Source organism: Sminthopsis crassicaudata, chromosome 1 (genome assembly GCF_048593235.1).
Source record: "Sminthopsis crassicaudata isolate SCR6 chromosome 1, ASM4859323v1, whole genome shotgun sequence".
NCBI classification, from domain to species: Eukaryota; Metazoa; Chordata; class Mammalia; order Dasyuromorphia; family Dasyuridae; genus Sminthopsis; species Sminthopsis crassicaudata.
Window position 1 is genome coordinate 226,760,978 of NC_133617.1, and position 12,826 is coordinate 226,773,803.

At 36.8% G+C, this 12,826-nt stretch overlaps 1 protein-coding gene across 31 annotated transcripts in view; it reads left to right on the forward strand.

The window, feature by feature from the left end:
- EPB41L3 (erythrocyte membrane protein band 4.1 like 3) overlaps window positions 1-12,826 on the forward strand; it is a 349,128-nt gene that overhangs the window by 99,047 nt on the left and 237,255 nt on the right. For 7 of the 31 annotated variants that reach the window (XM_074275449.1, XM_074275534.1, XM_074275469.1 and 4 more), the window contains exon 1: window positions 9,009-9,134. The exons of 1 other annotated variant lie outside the window; for it this stretch is intronic. In XM_074275449.1, coding sequence (XP_074131550.1) covers window positions 9,107-9,134 — 28 coding nt within the window. In that variant the 5' untranslated portion in view covers window positions 9,009-9,106. Of the gene's footprint in view, window positions 1-9,006; window positions 9,135-11,063; window positions 11,999-12,826 lie in introns of those variants that run through there. 23 more of the 31 variants (XM_074275486.1, XM_074275580.1, XM_074275516.1 and 20 more) reach the window with 9 other exon arrangements.

Consider the following 12,826-nt stretch of genomic DNA (forward strand, 5'->3'; position numbering starts at 1 on the left):
AATCTTAAAATTAATCTGTCCAAGCAGATTTTACTACCTTTCCCCCAAAATCTTCCCTTCTTTTGAACTTCTCAGTTCCTGTCGGAGATACTTTCAGTCACCTAGTCACCCAAGTTAATAACCTCAGTGTTATCTATAATTTCTTATTCTAACTCATCTTACATCCAGTCTGTTGCTATTTCTTATTATTTCTATCTTCACAATGTCTCCTCAATATGTTTCCTTTGCTTTACTTATATAGTCATCATCCTTATTACTGTTAACCTAGCTATTATAATATCCTCTGTTCCAATCCATCCTCTACTTAGCTGCCAAAGTGATTTTCCCAAATTACCAGTCTAATCTTGTCATTCTCTCTTCCCACTTAAGAAAAGTGACTATCACCTCCAGGATCAAATATACCGTGTTTCCCCGATAATAAGACCTATCCCGAAAATAAGCCCTCCCCTTACTGTGTAAGATTCCTCTAAAATAAGCCCTCCCCCGAAAATAAGCCCTATTGAGATTGCTACTGTAGTGAAGGTGATCCCCTGCGCTACACACTACATTATGGTACCCTCTGTATGCACCGTCGTCCCCGTTCCTCCCCCCCCTCCACATGAAGCACATGCCGCGCTCTGAGCTGCATCCAATCAGAGCTGCAGCAGTGATATTGCTGGACATGACAGATTGGGTCCACTTCTTCTGAAGGAAATGGAGGCGCAAGACATCCAGGACTGAATTCAGGGTACGGACACTTATGATGATGTTGTTGAAGAAGATGATACGATCATTATTGAATAAAGGTACATTTTTTTATTCACATTTACCTGTTTATTAAAATTGCTGTCAATGTTCATTAAAATAAGCCCTCCCCTGAAAATAAGCCCTCTGGTGTTTTTCTGTCCAAAAAAAAAAATAAGACAGTGTCTTATTATCGGGGAAACACGGTAATAAAGTCTGATGTTTGGAATTTTCTACTGTTATTTGCCTCAATTTCCCCATCTACAAAATGTGGATAATAATAGCATCTATTCCCCAGGGTGGAATAAAATATTATCTCTTTTCATTCTTATATTATATATATATATGCATATTATACATGCATATATAATTTACAGAGCAATTTGCAAGTTTTCAAACTTTATTGAAATAATATTACGTTTAATAATAATGTTATTACTTGTCATGCCCTGGCCCCTTTCTATCCTTCTAGTCTAGAAAATATATTTTCTTTCTCTTCACACACTCTGAGTTGGCTACACAGCCTTACAAGATGTTTCTTAAACATTATATTCTCTCTCTGGTCTTCCTCCATACCTTTGCACTGAGTGACTCTCACTCTTGGAATATTCTACTTCCTCACCTTTGTTTCTTAGCTTCCCTGGCTTTCTTTAAGTCTCAGCTCTACTTCTACTTTCTCCAGGAATCCCTTCCCAGACCCCTCTAGCTGCTAATGCTAGAGGGCAAACCTCTAACCTTATATTCTGTCTAGTTTGTGTATAGCTTGTCTGTAACTAGTTATTTATTTACATGTTATCTCCCCCTTTAGAATGTGAGGTCCTTGATAACAAAGATTATTTTTACCTTTCCTTGTATCCTCTGGACTTATCATGGTGCTAAGCAAATAATAAACACCAAAAAAAATGCTTTTTTATTGACTGATTTTTATTTTTTAGCTTTTATTTGTTGTTGTCTTTAAAGGTATCTTATTGATATAGTTTGCTTTTGTGTCTCCTTAATTTCCACATAAAATTAATTTCCCTTAGCCAGAGAAATACTTATATTATTTATATTTCTGTAGGGGTGTTCTGATTAGTGATAGAGTGGATAAAAGCACTGGGCCTGTAGTTAAGAAGTTCTGAGTTCAAATATGACCTCATAAATTTACTAGCTGTATAATTTTGGAGAAACCACTGTATCTCTATTTGATATAGTTTCCTCAACAACAAAATGGGAACATCATATGGCTGTTGTGAGAGTAAATAAGATAAGTTATAAAACAAAAAAGATATCAAAAAAAATTTTAAAAGCACAAATGCAACGCTAAAAGTTTAAAAGTCTCAGATAAAATATAACAAATTATTGATAACTATATCTTCCCATGTTTCTTTAAATTTTTCACATTCATCTTTATGACATAGTAATATTTTATTATATGCACATACCATTGCTGGTTCAATCATTCCTAATTAGTAGGCACATATTTTATCAAATGAGTGTATTTACCAAGTATCTACATTATTTTATTAGGATGATGTAGACTCATCTTTAGCTTGATGGTGGATTGAATCTAAATTGTAGTACATATAATTATTTCTTATATTGTATATTAGAACCATTCAACCATCATCCCATTTGATCTTTTAAATAGAATCTCAGAATTGCAAGGAATATGAAAAGCCACTTATCCAACCTCTACTTTGAGCATCAATGCTCTTTACAAAACCTCAGTCAAGTCAGTCTCTGCTTAAACATCTTTAAACACGAGAACTAAATCTCCAGATAGCCATTCCTATTTTGTACAGCCCTAATGTTTAATTTTTGTTTGCATTAAACCAAAATCTATGTCCCTTTGACTTTCATCCTTTGACCTTCCTTATATGTTTGTATAGTAGTGGTGAAGAGTGTGTGTGTGTATCTGTGTACTTATGGAATGAATTCAGTATTTTGTCCTTGTAATGAATTTTGCTTATATTTCTTTGATGCTAGTTTATTCCCACTGAATCTTCTCTAAGTTCTTCAAATTTGTAAACTTCCCCTTCTTTCTTTTAATTTATTTATCTATTTCTCAAACCTCTTGATTTGTCTCTTTCATTGCCTAAAAAAATGTTCCCTCCAGTTCTCCTCAAGCTTTTTATTTTAAATAATATTCTTTAGCTGTAGGCTTTTCTAAGAAATTTGCTTTGCTTAACTTTCTATGTGTTTTTCTTCTCCTGCAACATATTTTCTGAGTCATGGGTTAAACTTCTTTCTTCTTTTTGGGTCCCTTATGAGGATAAAGTATCAAGTTTGACTTGCTTTTCTATTCCTTTTCTATGCTTTTATTCTATGCCTTTGTGATATTATCTCATTCTCCCCATTTTCTGCTATCTAACTCATGGTTGGAAGTATGGAATGGGAAAAATATACCTTAGATTATTATTATATATTAATAGAAATGAGTAATATATTAACATTATACATTATTATATATTAACTTTGGACAAAAATTTAGCATTTCCTTTCATTATTTAAAAAAACTTCTTAAAAGAGACTCACATGTGTCACTAGGCTGACAAAAGGGGTCCATAACACATTAAAGGTTGAGAGTTCCTGGTTTGTACAATGAGAGTAAAAATTAAGTTACCTCTGTGAGCTAGGCAAAGACAAAGTGTGTGTGTGTGTGTGTGTGTGTGTGTGTGTGTGTGTGTATTTGAACCCACAATAGCCCTGGATGATAGTGCAAATATCATTAGAAAAATGAAAGTCTCATAGTCAACAAATGCTAAAATTGGAATCAGACTGCCATAGGTTTGAAACCTATTTCTGACTCTTACTGAGACCCTTCTGAATCTGTAACTTTAAGGACATCACATCTTATTTCTAAATTTCTACAAGCACAAAAAAAAAATGAAGGGCAGTTAGCCCTTCCCTCCCAGAGTGGTCATGGGAATCAAATGAGATAATGTATGTAAAGTATTTTGTAAAACTGAAAGAAGGAACCAAGTATCAGTCATCATCACTAGCCCCATTCTACAGATTTTGAAACCGAAACTCAGAGAGGTTAACTCAAGGTCTGCCTACTAGGAAATGGCAGGGCTGAAATTTGAAGCAAGTTTTTCTGTCCCTAAATTTAGTTTATGTCTCTCTACCATCCCTTGGCATTGGATCTAAGGTACTGCTCTTTTAATTTAATGGTTGAATTAAATTGGTTACCATGGGGTTACATAAAGAAATTTAAGTCAGAAAACAACGTAGGATCAATAATATCTTGGCTGGCTTAAAATAAACTTCTGTTTTTCTATGGTATTCTGGAAACAATTTGACAAATGCAGCAATAAAGTCAATTACTGAATCCTCATCTAGTCCTACTGTGAAGAGTTTTTTTTTTAATAACAACAAAGAGAAAATTAGCAAAAAAGGTAAAATAAAAGGATGGGATGTGGTATAATTGAAATTAATACTTCTTACTGAGAATTCTGACTAAATTTTCTCTTCAAAAACAATTCAATAAAATAAGAAAGAGAACTAGGAATTACTGAAAGCCTATTGATTACCCTGAAAGGGAGTGATAGTAGGGAAACTTTTCAATTATAGAGTAATTTGTTTATAATGTATGTGGCACAGTGGATAGAAGGCCAGACTTGGAATCAGTAATATTAGAATTCAAATGCAGCCTCTGACACTTATAAACTGTGTGGCCTTAGACAAGTTACTTAACCCCGTTTGACTCAGTTTTCACATCTATAAAATGAGCTGCAGGAGAAAATAGCAAACCACTCTGTTCTCCTTGCCCAGAAAACTCCAAATAAGGTCATGAAGAGTAGGTAATGACTGAACAACAACAATATGTATAATATTAGTAGGTAAATGGCACAATAATGCATAAAATTCTGAACTTGGATAAGAAGACCTAAGCTCAAATCTTATCTCAGATATTTATTAGTGATGTGACCCTGGGAAACTCATTTAAACTTTTTGCTTCAATTTCTTCATTTGTAAAACAGGGATTATAATAGAATATAACCTCCTAGGATTGTTATGATACAAAGTATTTTCTAAAGCATTTCTATATACGCATGGCTGTGTATGCATACAATGTACAGAGGAGTTATATAACAGTGGACAGAGCATAAGACTTTGAGTCAGGAAGACAAGTTCAAATTCTGCTTCAAACAATTCATACCTGTATGAAGATGGGCAAATCTAATTACCACACCACCACCATCATCATCATTAATATTTATATAGTTCTTATGCTGTCCCAGACACTATGGTAAGCACAAGTATTATCTTATTTGATTCTCTCTAACAATTCTGGGATGTAGCTGCTATTATTATCCCCATTTTACAGATAAAGACTGAGGCAAACAGAAGTAATTTGGCCTAAGTTACACAATTAGTAAATGTGTTGGGATTTGAACTTGAGTTTTTCTGTTTACAAGTCTGGGTTTTGTGGAGTGTATAATCTAGCTGCTCCTTATTTGAGTGTCAGTTTCCTCACTTGCAAAATAGGAGTAATCATAGGAGCTATCTCACAGTGTTGTTGTGAGAATTCAATGAGATAATATATGTAAAGTGGCATATAAGTGTTAACAATCATTATTAGTATATAAAAGTGTTTAGTAAATTGTAAAGTGTAATGTTCAGGCTAGTTTTCTGAAGGTCCTTCGGAAGGGCCTTGGTCTCAGCCGGATAGAGACTATGAGAATGGTCAGGAATGGAGTCTAGGATCTTTATTCTGCCCCAGTCTTGATCTTAGTGGACAAGTGCAAGAGGCAGGAGAGCCACTAGGGGGATGGTCAAAAATGGAATATCTCATTTCCAATCCTTCTCAGCCCTTAAATACCTTTGTATGATTACATCATTACAGCACACTTTATGTGTGAACTAGAGAACCATTACATCATCATGCTAAGTACGAAGTATATATGTGAACTAGAGAACCATCATCTCATCAATTCCACTGAGTTAACACCTTATTTCAAGTATACTTGTTTCAAGTGTACTTCTCCAAAGTTCTGGCCCTCTACAGTAAAGCATTTTGTAAAATGGTAGCTGCTAACTTCTACCATGCAAAAATGAGACAATATATGTTAACTCAATTTTTTTTGGTGATTATTTTGAGTTTTCTAGAATATTGAGGCAATAATTTGGATGTATTTAATTTTAAAATAGTAATAATATCTAGTGCTTTGACATTTTTTTTCAGAAATCTAGTAATTCAGATTGTAGTTACTGAATATATTTCATAACTAGTTAATATGATATATTCACTAAGGCCAAGATATATGAGTCATGGGAAGAACAGTTTGTTTTGAATAAAAAACTAGCATAAATATGGCAAAGAAATGAATGAAAATGTGAAACCATCTGTCTGTCTAGAATAGCAATGCCAAGTTAGTATTTACTGTAAATACTGTAATTTGCTCAAGTCCACTTCTTAAAAAGAAATTAACTTATTTTGGATTCTCCACCTCACATTCATATAGGTATTCTGGATAACAGACATTCTATATAACTAGAGAAGGAAATCCAGAAAGATTCCTAAGCTCTATTTAATGTCTTCCTTTGCATCAAAATATTTCTTGCCAGCCACAAAGAAATAAATAAATAATTGGTCTAAATTTCATTACTTTATTGCCTTCTTTCCCTAAAGTGGAAATGAATGATAAAGGATGGGTAGTTGACTTTGTCCCACATTAAATTATATATATATATATATATATATATATATATATATATATATATATACATACATATACATACATACATATATATATATACATATACATACATATACATACATATATATATATATATATATATATAAAATGTCTTATTAAGAAAGTGGTGTATCACCACTTTATAGAAATAGCAACTGCATTGTGAAACATTTTTAAGTTTGCAAAGCACTTTACAAATTTTCTGTCATTTTATTCCATCATAGCCTTAGGAAATAATCACTATTATTTTCCTCTTTTACACATGAGGAGTCTGAGTAAAAAGAGAGTAGGTGACTTGCCTAGAACCACAAAACTAGTAAATATTTGAAATAACATTTGAGCTTGGGTCTTCCAGACTTCAAGCCCAGAACTGTCCAAGAGGTGGAGCTATCAATAAAAGTAGCAGCACTTTAAATCTTTCTGTGAGTTTTTTTCCCTCTTCCTATGCAACATATTAAAAATAATACAGTCCAAAATTTTTGATGAAAGCAATCAGTGACCTTAGTTGTGAAAAAAATAGATGTGAATGATGTCTCTTCTTACCTTTGGATGACTTAAAGCTTATGTTCTACCTATTGATTATCTTAGAAACTTTTAATCTAACATTTAGGATTTGCCACAAATTGCTTCCTATTTATCTTTTCAATTGTATATCTCATTACTTTTTCAATCAGCCTTCTTTCTATTCCAACCAGTTTGATCCAATAATTCTCATGCCTTGCATATTCTCTTTTGTGCACTTTTGCTCCCTATCTTGAATACCCCATGTGTTCCTGTTCAGTTCTTTAGGCCCTAAGTCCTGTATGAAACTCCTCTTTAATTTTCCTTGGCCAGTCTTTGTCTTCCTCCTTTTGTGTTCCTATAGTATTTATTATTTGTCCTTAATAATGAATAGTTTTTAAATTTTGCAAAATGCTTCACATAATTCTCATTTGAGCCTTATAGGAACCACAAGGGGTTAAGAATATTTTTAGGATATAGGACAGATTTGGGAAATTCCAAACATTCTCCACAGATGCAGATGAAAAAGTCACCTGTAATTTACAGTCTTAGAGAAGTTTTGGGAGTGAGAAACTGAAAGGTTGCGACTTGCCCATGGTTACAAAAGGAAGTTGTCTCTGTGGTATTACGTGTGTATATCTGGTTTCATAGAGTGTCTTATCTGCCCAACTATACGTTAACCTCTATCTCAAGGACTATACTTTCTCATACTCTGCACCTTCCACAAAACACCTCAAAGTTTATTAGATGTTCAATAAATATTTGGTAGTTTAAAGATGGAAAAGGTTGGCTGTGCTGAGTCAAACAAATTCTTTCCTTTCCCTTGGAATCAGAATTCAAAAGCTAGTCACTGAACAGAAAACTTCATTAGATAATTGGTTTAGTGTTTCCAAAGAGATTGGGATTCAAGAAGACACACTTTTAAAGAAGGGGATTGTATATAGAGTCCCAGAGAACAGCAACATTCTGCTTTACTGCTAAGGTAATTTGAATTTTCTTATTTTTGAATATTAGGGAAAACAGTTCTCTCTAGGCTCCTTCAGACTTGATACTCAAACTCATTCCAAGTCAAAGGCAGAGGCTGTCTTTTTGCAAAACAAATAATTAAAGCAGAAATCAAAATTATAGTCCTTGTTCGGTGTGTGTGGGGGGGTTATCTTCAAATAGCCTCCTACGGTGGAGAAAACTGTTACATTGTAACTCCTCTGAAGTACTGTAAGCTTAACCACTCCTCCACTTCGAGGAGGGTGGATCACGACCGACGTCGGTTTTCTGCTAGACATCTCGGTGCGTGTGCCCGGGTGCCTCTGCATCTCGAGCAAAAGGAGGGGGCGGACAAGGAGGGGAGGGCACCGGGCGCAAGAAAACCCACCCTCCTCTCTTTGCTGAATTCCCATTACACTCGGGATTGCTTAGTCTGTCAGATGAAACTGGCCCAAAGGAGAGGAAAGTGACAAGCCGCTTGCCTCAAACCCTGGCAAGTCCCGGACACACTATTGATCCGAAAGGTAACTTTTCTCTCTGTGCTGTGATTGTGGGGGGAGGGGGACACATCCAAAGGGAGTCTCCACCTTCCTGGACACATTTCCGAGGCTAGTCCGGAGCCGAGCTGGGCTGCGCGGGGCGGCTGACGCGTGGCTGGGACTGCTGCTGCCGCTGCTGCTGCCCCCACCACCACGGTCGCCTCCGTAAGTCCGGCTCTGATTCTCAGGAAGCCTCCGGGGCCCCAGACCCCGATTCCTCCTCTGGCGCCGGTAACTGTGGGCTGCTCTTGTGCGGGTTCTCCGAGGTACATTCCTCGTTTTGCTTTTGCTTTTTTGCAGCGATGGTTTGGGAGGTGGGGGGAGGGAGCCCCGTTGAGCAGGGTAGCTGGCTGCCAGCCTCGGTTTCTTTGGAGGCCCCAATTGAGCGAGGGAATTTTTAAAATTCAGTCTTCTTTTGCATTTCTTTATTTGAATTACTGTTATTATTTTTTAAATTACTGTTTCGAGGCGCCATTTTTAAAGTTAACACTTGGTGGTGGGTGGAGATTAGGGATTGGGGGACGAGCTGGGGAGGGGGAATCCTGCATGTACGAGACCGGGTTTCCTCTGTCCCCTCCTACATGCCGGCCCTTCCTCTTAGACAAGCCCTTGGCCCGCATAGAGGAAGGACAGCGATGCGGCGCAGCTGCTTCTGCAGCTCTCCTGGGGGCCTCCATGCCAGATGCCCCGCTTCCTTGCAGAGGTTTGTCAGGCGAGAGGAAGGGGGGGGGGGCGGAATCTCTGCTTGCGTGTTCTGCTTGCTGCGTCTTGCCCCCTGCTAACGCGGCACCAGAGACGCGCCCTATGTAGGCTGTGCAGAGGGGACACCAAAGGGGGGTTAGCTTGGATTTGAGGTCAGGATAAGGTATGTAGCGCACAAAGCATCCCCCCTTCCCAAGCACAACCTTCTGGCTTTTATGTAACTTCCCTCCTTCCTTTTAACTAGGGCATGATTCCCAGAGACTAACGGCAAATGCTGCATTCCCGGCGGGGGCGGTGGGGGGAGGAGGAGCGAACGTCTAAATGGATGTTGTTCTTGGCTTGGACACCTGGGTAAACCCCTGCCCCTTTTAGTTACTCCTCCCTTCCACTTCTGATTTCTCTTGTCCCCTCTGCTCCCTATTTAACTTGATAAGAGCAGAGTTGCACCCCTAAGCATCTTGGGGGGGTGTCTGTATGCTGCATTGGTTACCTGACAGACTGCTGGGCTGCTATCTGCATTCAGGCTAGACTAGCTGCAAAGGAGGCAGTGCAGTAGGGTTCGAGTGGGGGTTGGGGGAAGCTCGCTGGCCATTTTACTTTACTTTGTCCGTAGCCATTTCTGTGAAGCTGGGGAGGGGAGTGTTTTCTCGTGATTGGAGTAGTTGTTTTGCTGCCTCGGATTTCCCTTTTGATAACTCCCCACTCACATCCCTCGCACCCTTCTCCACTTGCTACCTCCCCACCAAGTCCTTGGCTTCTGCAATGCGGTGGGTGTGGTTACATAGTAAATTGTAACTGGTCCTCTGCAGTGGCAGCGTTGTGTTTCTTTTGCTTTTGGCATTTTTAAATCAAAGGTTTCAAACCTAAGGTTTTGCTCAGCTGATGCCCGGAGTTAACTTGGGGCAACCTTCTTTATAGACAGAACGAGATGATACAGGGAAAACAGATGGCATTAATCAGACAGGGGTCCTGAATAGAGATAGTGCGGAGGGGGGAGGGGGGTAGAGGAGTTCGGCAAGCTCAGCTCTGTTAATCCGCAGCTTTCATTATATGCTATTTAGAATTTTTGCTGCATTACATTCATCTTGTTGAATTGCCTTTGAAAAGGTTTTACCTTTCTTTTCAAGTTTTTACTTTATTTGAGATAGCCGGGTGTACTGAAGTTATACTTAGTTGCAGAAACTACTTCCTTAGTTACAATATCCTGATGGCACATGATGAAAAATTCCCCATAGAACTTGATATTGATTTAAATGTGTTAGGGAAACAAAAATAATAACATGCACTGGACATATGGGTAATGTGGGCATATTGGTTTTGCTATCTCTGGTAAACTCATTATATGTTGGTCATAGTTTCAAGTGAACCTTAAATTATAACAGTTTTTTTTTTTTTTTTGTCATCAAGTATAATCAGCCATTTGCTAGGATTTAGAATTGAGTTTTTAAAATGGACTTTTCTTGAATTCTAAAACTTCTGGTGTTGTATTTTGAGATAGTTTCCAAACTAATTTCTGTTAATTCCCTTAATTGGACAGAAAAGTAAAAATATCTTCAAGGACAGTTATGGAAATAAAATTCTAGGTCGTGTCTAAAGCCACGTTTTTTGCATGACTTCAAAAAAAAACTATGAAAAGTAAAAAGTGGACACGTGTTTCTGCATATAGTTTGTCTAGGATAAACTCTAATCCTGTACTTTGTACACAACATTTCATAAAAGTAATACTGCTATTTTATGCATTGTTACTCAGTAGGAACAAGCAAAAAGTGCCAACTTTGAAATACAGTTCTATTTGGCAAAAAAATGACTGAGTTGTCTCAGGTTAGTACAAAATGTTTTAATTTAATGATTTTCTTAGTATTGGCTTTTTCCCATAAAAATGATTGATTTGAAAGCATTTCTTGTTTTTATTCTTGTATGATACATAGGATTTTCACTGACTACAGATCATTTCAAGTGTTGAAATACTAAAACTTGGATGTTAGATGATGTAATGATAGATACTTTTTTTTTAGATACATTTGACTAAGTTCACTTATAAAACCATGTATCAAAGAGATCTCTGCCCTGATATATGAAAAAACTATTTATGTACTGAAAGGCTTTTCATGTTTTGAAAGAAACAAGATGGCTTTTTCGCGTCATCGTCTTATATACTTACCACATGATAGATTAAGTATGCAGGGCATTTGCTGTACAAGGTAATCTTTTTCTTAGCCATATTAAGATCATACTCTTACCCTTTTGAATTGAAGTTTCAGAGAAGAATTAAAATTTGCATATCAGTAACCACATTCCTGATGGTGAAAAGAAAACTCTTAGTGGCCTGAAGAGTATATAACAAGTATATTTTCTGTGAGAAGTTGACTTCATGAAAAAAGCAGGTTGGTTTGTGTGTGGAGTCTGTCCTCATCATCTTATCTCTGTCATTCAACACTTCAATCTCTAGCTTTTGTGTTATATAATATAGAATATCGACTTAGTCTTCAAAACCTTTAAACATTCATCTTTAGCCCCACTTCATTAAGAGAGGCTCTTAGTGGTGCAATTTCACATACGTTTCTTTTAAATACTAGCCATTAATCTGTTGGAAATGTGTCAGATATTCAGTGTTCCTCTGAGAGAAGTACAGCTTTCCTTTGCTGTCATTTGATTTGCCTTGGCTGCAAAGAATTGTGTGATCAGAAGCCAGGAGAACTGTAGCAGTGAAGTCATTGCACTGCCCTGTGTTGTGACATCACTATGGCTCAAAGGAAACAAGGGTGGGGCAGGGAAAACCAGACTGTCTGAACCATCTTCTTGGATTCAACTTTGCCTGCTAAATGAATGAGACTGTCCTTACTTCAAGTTGAACTGCACCATAAGGTATTTTCAAAGAATTGAAAGAAATAAATTAAAACCTGCATGTGAGGGTGTATTTCACAGATAAAACAGAAAGGGATTTTATGGGATGGTGGGAATCACTATTCTAAAATATGGGGAGAAAACAAATTAATAGGCATAAAATATCAGTTGTTTATATTTGATAAGGTGATCAAACACATTTCCTAGTTTTCTTCAAGTGCAATATAATTAGTTTTTATTAAAAAGTTCCTGATTTAGAAGATATGTTAAGCCACACGATAAATAATATGTCATTTTGAACAGGGGAGAGTCTTCTTATGGTGGTTGAGGTTTCATTTTATTCTCTTATTAAAGTTTTGAAACTTCGGATGACAAAGGGAAAAAAAAGCCTAGGAATTTCTCAAAGTAAGATTTAATTTTTTATTCTCTGTGTAACTGTACAACTACACCTGGACTCAGAATGCAAAAGCAAAAGTGTAAATAGGAAAACTGGCAAGAGTGAGAGAAAGTGAAATTGAATAGAGAAAATTACAAATCTAATGGTTGGGTTTTCTTTGGTACATTTTTAGACCTTAGAATGATTAGGGAAATTGCACAGTGCTAAAGTATAAGGTTTCATTAACTCTAACCCTGTAATTCTTTTGTAGTCATAGTCTAGAGAAAAAGCTGACAACTTAATTTCTAGAATGCTGGCATTTTGATACATTGTTCCTACAGTCTTCACTTAAGGGGAAAAAGATCAGTGTTTCATTTAAAAACAAAGGAAATAAGCCAAATGGCTTTGAGGATGCTTCCCCCTCCCTTTTCCCCCTCCAGATAAATTATGTACTCTATGAGGGCAAAGCATTG